Source organism: Galeopterus variegatus, unplaced genomic scaffold, assembly GCF_000696425.1.
Source record: "Galeopterus variegatus unplaced genomic scaffold, G_variegatus-3.0.2 Scaffold5435, whole genome shotgun sequence".
NCBI classification, from domain to species: Eukaryota; Metazoa; Chordata; class Mammalia; order Dermoptera; family Cynocephalidae; genus Galeopterus; species Galeopterus variegatus.
The window spans coordinates 67,851-75,522 of record NW_007731546.1 but is presented as its reverse complement, the minus strand read 5'-3'; the positions used below and the strand labels follow the sequence as shown (position 1 = coordinate 75,522).

The 7,672-nt window shown below is 39.6% G+C and overlaps 1 protein-coding gene across 1 annotated transcript in view; it reads left to right on the top strand.

Moving 5' to 3' along the window:
• The first annotated feature begins 532 nt into the window (after positions 1 to 532).
• The window catches only part of LOC103604848 (membrane-associated guanylate kinase, WW and PDZ domain-containing protein 2-like), a 35,937-nt gene continuing 28,797 nt past the window's right edge, over positions 533 to 7,672 (top strand). Inside the window, exons 1-2 of the mRNA XM_008589427.1 lie at positions 533 to 677; positions 2,421 to 2,636. Coding sequence (XP_008587649.1) covers positions 533 to 677; positions 2,421 to 2,636 — 361 coding nt within the window. The remainder of the gene's footprint in view (positions 678 to 2,420; positions 2,637 to 7,672) is intronic.

Below are 7,672 nucleotides of genomic sequence, written 5' to 3'. Positions count from 1 at the left end.
ACCAAGCCAAGGGTTGCAATCCCCTTGCCGGTCACACATACACACACACACAAAAAAAAGACAGATGGGGAAAAACCACTGAAGCATGATCCATTTGTCTTACTAGTATGTATATTTAAAGACATTAAAGATCCCAGAACACTACTTAAAATTATATCATTTATTAGGACATGCAGGGATTATTTGCTAATTTTACATTATGTTTATTAGATAAGAAGTGTATAATGAGATTCCATACAAAGCATAGACATGTACTGAGAGCTGTACAGTCTTAGAAATGCTGAAATAAAATAGTTAATTGACTGCTAGGGAGCAGTTACCCATTCCTGTTTGCTCAGAATTTGACCAGTACATATAAAGGTCTGATTCATTTAAAATGCTCTAAGTCAAATTAAAAAGTAACCTTCAGGAAATTATCTATCACCCACTTTGCAGACATCTGTTAAAAAAAAATGTACTACATATATAAGAACCACTTTACAAAGTAGACTTTTCCCTTGTATTATTCTTATAATTGCGAATTTCTGTGAAAATGAGCAACGGCATTAGTGGGCTGGCTAGCTTTCAGAATAGTCGCTCACTTCATGCCCTGCCATTAAAACCAGAGCAATTTTACAGTTTATATAGCTCATCTTCACACGTTCTTACTTTGGCTTCACAACAACCCAGAGAGGAGGGTAAGTGGAGCGAACTTTTGTCATTCCCGCCAGCCCAGCATCCCAATGCCTTTTCTACCTGGGAGACCCCTGCCTAAGATGCGTGGAAGGCAGGGCTCGTCCTCCTGAAATCAAAGGAGAGCCGACAGGTGCTCTCGCACATGCTTGGCAGGTTAAGCGCTCTCATGTGACTGAGGCTCAGCCAGTGAGCGAATCAGAGAAGCTGAGGAGGGTTGGGGGCTCTCATTCCCACGGAAGCAGTTTGTATGATGGGCTGTGCCTCTTGGTAGTGGAACCAGCTAGAGTTTTCCAACTCCAGGGCGAGCAAAGGTAACATGGGTGTTCACTAGACTCCTTTGGTTCTGCCCATTTTTCCTAAGGTTTTTCAGCCTTTCGCCTCAACTAGCCATCTCATAGCTTTTCAGCACATCCCTATCATGTTTAAACTTAAGTAGAGTAGCTTTGGGTTGTCTGCACCAGAACACAGATGATTATAATAATCATCACTATTTCTCATTTATAGATGAAGAAACTGAGCCCAACTGAGGTTAAAAAAACTTACTTGAATTGTAGTTATGTAGAAAAAACGAGTCTAGATCCCATGACTTCGAGATTAGCCTTGTTTCATTCACAGCACACTATTTTCACAGATGCCTTCAGTGACCTCTGCAGACAGTGGGATGTGCTTCCTTTCTCCTCTTTCTCCTTGATTGCCATTGTAATTCCTGTTGTAATGCTTATCTGCCTGATGTCAAATTAGGTTATAGACTTGAGCACCTTGGAAGACAAGGACTGTATTATATATTCATCACTTTTTTCTCAAATATATACTGGAGTACCTGTTTGTATAGTCAGTACTAATAAAGATTTTAATGAATGAGTGAGCAAATGAATGCATAAATTACTCAATTAACCGAAAACACCAATATGGATTTAAAGTTGGTGCTAAAAGGATAAGATTGATTTTAAAACAAATCACTTATGTTTTTACCAATAAAAATTTTAGAAAATTTTAAAGTGCTTTGCCTTGAACCTATACAGATGTTCACCTGTAAGCATTTATTCCATGCTTATTGTGTGCCAGTTTCTTTTTACAGAGATAAATAAGAATTAGTCTCCTGTTTTAAGAAGTCTGACAGACTGACGAAGGAAACAAATGATTCTGTAGCTCAGATAATGTAGCTGTGGGGAGAAGAGCTATGGTAATCTGAAGAATGATTAGAGCAGTAAGCCCACTGTCAGCAGCGATGGGAACCACTAAACTGGCGTGTAGATACAGCTCTCGGCAGGACTCTGCACACATCAAGGACAATAGCCATAACTTTTGAAAGCTGGAGAAAAGCACAATGTCTGCTTTGCCTTTCCAGAATGGTGTGAGATTTGCATCAAAAAAGAAAAAATTACTTGAACTCTTAATGTAATTAATTTTTAAAGGTTATAATCAAGTCTTGCTATCAAAACACTTTTTGAACAATTTTGAAATTAACTATGAACCATTTGGGGATAATACATCAAACTATATTTCAGTTTGGCACAAAGATGAAAATGAAGATATACCTATATCTTTAAGCATTACAGCCCAATACAATAGAAGCAACGAATAAAGTTATAGATAAAAGGATATAAAACCATATATGTGTGTGTATGTCCATGCATGTATATATAAAGTAGGATAAAATGTGTTATTATAATTTCCATTCTTTACAAATTAAGCACAAAGTAGGAGAAAGATTTAACTCCAGAATGTTCTGGTATCATTTGCAGACAACTACTACGGTACTCCGAAGCCTCCAGCAGAACCAGCTCCACTATTATTAAATGTAACAGACCAGACACTTCCAGGAGCCACTCCAAGTGCAGAAGGAAAACGGAAGAGAAATAAATCAGTGAGCAACATGGAGAAAGCAAGTATAGAGCCTCCAGAGGAGGAAGAGGAAGAGAGGCCTGTGGTCAATGGAAATGGAATAGCAGTAACGCCAGGTTAGTCATGTTCAGTTTTTATAGGTTCATTAATTTGCTGTTTTAGATATATGTAAGTATACATATATCTTACATCTTTTTGTTTTGTTTTGCTTTTGGTTGTTTTCTTTTTCTTTTTTTAATTTTAATTTTATTTTTATAATTGTACATGTTTATGAGGTGTGATTTGTTGTTTCAATATACACATATATTGTGTAGTGATCTAATCAGAATAGTTAGCATATCCATCACCTAAACATTTATCACTTCTTTGTGGTTATAACATTCAGGATCCTCTTTTCTGGCTATCTTGAAATATGCAATACAATATTATTAGCTATTGTCACCCTAGGGCATCAGAACTTATTCTTCCTATCTAACTGTAACTTAGTAACTTTGTGCCAGTCTACCAACCTTTCCCTATCTGCACCCCCCCTTCCCTGCCTGTGGTAATCACTATCCCACTCTCTATTTCTCTCTTTTTTCCTCTCTTTTGAATTTATTTTCCTTAATTGACCCATGATAATTGCATCTGCATGTTCAGGTGTAAATATATATGTATACATATGTATACGATGATTACAATTATCTTCAGAGAGAGAAGATTATGATATCAAATGGAAAGGATTCTTGTATCTAGTTTATTCTACATTTGGCATATTCATTCAACTTCCTTAATTTTTGGTTTCACTTATAAAATATTAATAGCAACATAGTGAATGGTTTAAACCTCTTAGAAGGAGTGACAAGTCATGAAAGTTTAGAGGTCTTTGTTAATTAATATTAGAGAAAACCTATTCTTAGAAATCTTTCTGTGCTTGAGGTTCTATAAATAGAATTTGTGTCATATGATTTAGGTAACAACTTCAATGAATATAGTCCTCAAAATGGCTACAGCTACAAAATACCCACGTATTTGTCTCCCCTCCCTTACCACCGTATCTGGCAACATGGAGAAAGCATCTTTATGCATTGACAATATGAAGGCTCCTACCCTTGAACAAGGAATAGTTATGCCTTTGATTTATCAGTCATCCCAAATATATGAAGAATATTAGATGCATATAAAGTATGTTTGTGCAAGGTATGGATTTGCCTTTTTCTTATGCTTATTACTAATGGAGCCCCCAAAATAGATTTTTTTCAAAATATTATTTATAATTAATTGTTACCAAAAGACAACAGCAACAAAAATTATGGCATTCTGTTAGCCTCTTGGAGTAAATTTTCAAAATTTTGTTTTACTTATTTGTTTTTAATAGTAGCATATCAGTGGGCACAGAAAATCTAAAGGCTCTGTTAAAGCTCTTAAAAAATGTTAGCACATGCATCTTGTGTACATGTTATTCTTAAGGTATTTCCTACCACTACTTTGATGTCCTCATTTTTATTTTCACTATGCTCCTTCTGTACTGACATAGTATTTGAATTTTCATGCTCAATTATTTTTAACAAAGAAAATCTTCATAAGCTTACTTTTTTATCTTCCTTGTTCAAAATACCTGTAAAAGTGTTCTTCTTAATTGAACATAAGGTGAACATGAGACCAAAATCTAATCTGTGCCAATCAAGGTATAAAACCTTATAAGGTGGCTTCATCGTGATTACTCAGAAGACAACCTCCTCCGTTTATATACCTGGGTAAAAAACATATTCTCTGACCCTAGCAATTACTGATTTCTAGATATAAATGCTAAAAATCACTATAAGTAATGTAACTTGTCTAGTATAACATGATCTGGCAATTTTCAACCAATTAGACACCTTCCTCTTATTTGATTCTGAAGTGTCTGTTTCAAAATATTTGCTTTTCATTATATAACTAAAACTAATTTAAATTATTTTGATAGTACATAGTTTGCTTAGTTGATCTTTGATGTGAGAAGCAAAACAACTCACCTGAGTTGAAACAGTAATCACAAAAGTAGCGGAAGTTATGGATCAAAGAACAGCTACAGAATTTCTTCCTAGTTAACACCTTGTGGTTAAAAATGTAAAATACAAGTATATGGCCCTAGCTAAGACCAGACCATTGATTTCTATCTCATTTCTAATCTGTGTAGGGCAAATAAAATGAAGCATTCTTGATCCGCAGTTTCTTAAAATAGAAACTTATTTAGTTGGGGAGCGTGGTGAATCTAGAAAGCACCAATCCCTTCAATTCATATCTTAAGCATGAGGAAGGTGTACTTTTATGGCTAGGAAGTCTTTATGGGCCCCAAAGAATTCTTTATGGGTTGAACTCTTCTTGAACAGCTCCAGCCATATGACCGTCTCTGAACCCCTCAGCCTGAGGATGGCAGAAAACAACTGTTCAGGCCAACTCTAAGTTTTCTGGACAGTCAACAGATGACACCAACAGTGGTTTTGTAAGCCTGGCTGGGCAAGTGACCTTTGTAGTGTCTTTTGCTTTCCTGTTGTGAGAGATGAGAGACAAATTATGGGAGATAAATTAGGCAGCTCTTCACCCAGTGTGCAGTTCAGGGAAGCTGGGGGAACAGTTCCAAACCAGAAAATCTGTTCATCATCCTTTATTAGAAATTTTTGGGACCGACCCCGTGGCACACTCGGGAGAGTGCGGTGCTGGGAGCACAGCAGCACTCCGGCCGTGGGTTCGGATCCTATGTAGGGATGGCCGGTGCGCTCACTGGCTGAGTGCAGTGCGGCTGACACCCAGCCAAGGGTTGCGATCCCCTTACTGGTCACAAAAAAAAAGAAAGAAAGAAATTTTTGGACAACCCCACCTTTGAAATGTCTCTTTTTTCCTTAAGTTTATTCAATAGAGACTTTAGGAATTTCTTTGACCTACCCTCATATACATTTTCTAACTGTTCATCTTTTGAATCTTATCATATATTTTTTTCCGGCATGGAGTCTTTGTCCTGCCTTTGTCTTAATCTCACGCACATTCACCAAATACAGAAGATTTCAAAGAATATTGAGAAAATTGTTGCTTAAATTTTAGTTAACACTGCCCTATATTGACTAAAAGACTGTAATAAAATTAATATCAGGCTTCCTTCGCAGGCTCAGGGTTCCCCACTGGGTCTGAGACCCGCTCTGGGTGGCATCTGGCATTCCCACTTCTCTCCCCACAGCCACGTCCCACTGTCCCCCAGCCTCCTGCGGCACCTCAGCTGTAACTCCAGAGTCCTCTAGTGTTTACAAGAGCACAGGAAATGAATACATCTCCGTCCCAGCTGCCAAAATTTTGGAAGCTTTGAAGCTTAGCAAAGAAGGGAAATCCATTGAGAATAGTCTATAAAAGCTCAGAGAGTAAGAATTTCCTGTGTCGAGGTGGCGGTGGTGGGGACGGCGGCGGCAGGGACGGTGATGACGTGGAGGTGGAGAGGGAACTGGCCCGGCCCAGCCCCGTGAGTGACCCCCAGCCCGGCCATGCTCGCAGGGCGGATGCCTGCCCAGCTTCTGCCTGCCCCACCGGGCCACTCACCGGCCCCGGGGCTGCCTCCATTTACGGCTCCGGCCCAACTCAGCCAGGCCTGTCCTCCTCGCCTGGCTTGGCTCCTCACTGGGCCTTCCCACTTGCTATCCCCAGCACGGGGCTTCCCAGGGCCTGCGGGCCAGCCTCCCCTCCCACTCCCTCCGTGGTTCTCTGGAGGGGCTGGTGGCATGGGGCGTCCCCAGCCAGCGTCGGGAGGGCAGGGAAGTGCGGCCCGGCTGACTGTCACTCCACGGCACCCTGGGCTCTGGCCCCCGGTAAACTTCCTGTTACCGGGAGGCAGACACCATCTCTGCAGCCAACAGTTCAAAAAAACACCTAACCGATGTCTGGTTAGGAATAGTGTGGTCGGAACGTTCCCCAGTTTGCTTGAACCTGCTGGAGAGCTGTCTGTGGGCGGGCACTGGAGTCGGTCTGGGGGGGTGGTTCAAAGGTGAAGAGACCACACACCCTGCAGTACCGCCCCGTGATCCAGCAGCCCAGCAGAGTACAAGCTGACCAGAGAGGTGGCTCCCCGGAGAGGCCCAAGATCCAAGGCAACCACACACACAAGGCACTAGAGGCCAACTGAGCAGTCACGGAGGTAGCCATACCAAATTGGCAACCACAGCAACATCTTAGTTAGTCTATAGTCTCAAACCGGTGGACTGTGAAACCCCCAGCCACAATGAATAAACATCAAAAAATAAGATACGAGAAATACAAAAAATCAAGAAAGTACACCACCAAAAGTTAATAAATTTCAAACTCTAGATCCTATAGAACAAGAAGCCCTTGAAATGACTGACAAGGAATTTCGAGTGATAATTCTAAGGAAACTGAATGAGATACAAGAAAACTCAGCTAGACATCATGAGGAAATGAGGAAAAGTATACAGGACTTGAAAGAGGAAATGTAGAAGGAAATCAATGTCCTGGAAAAAAAATGTAGCAGAACTTGCAGAACTGAAGAAGTTATTCAGCAAAATAAAATACACAATGGAGAGTTTAACCAGCAGGCTAGCAGAAGTGGAAGAGAGAACCTCTGAACTTGAAGATGGGCTGTTTGAAATAACACAAGCAGACAAAAAAAAAAAAAAAGAAAGAAAGAAAAAAGAATCAAAGACATTGAGTTAGACCTAAAGAAGGAAATAGATGCTAATACCATAATAGCAGGGGACCTGAACACCCCACTGTCAATATTAGCCAGATCATCTAGGCAAAAAATCAGCAGAGAAACACAAGATCTAAACAATACTCTAGACTAATTGGACATGGCAGATATCTACAGAACATTCCATTCAACAACCTCAGAATATTCATTCTTCTCATCAGCACATGGATCATTCTCCAGGATAGATCACATATTAGGACACAAATCAAGTCTCAACAAATTCAAAAAAATTGGAATTATCCCATGTATTTTCTCAGACCACAATGGATTAAAACTAGAAATCAATAATAAACAAAACTCTGGAAAGTATACAAACACATGGAAATTAAACAGCATTCTACTTAACGATACATGGGTCCAAGAAGAAATCAAACAGGAAATAAAAAAATTTATTGAAACTAATGAAAATAATGATACATCATACCAAAACGTGTGGGATACAGC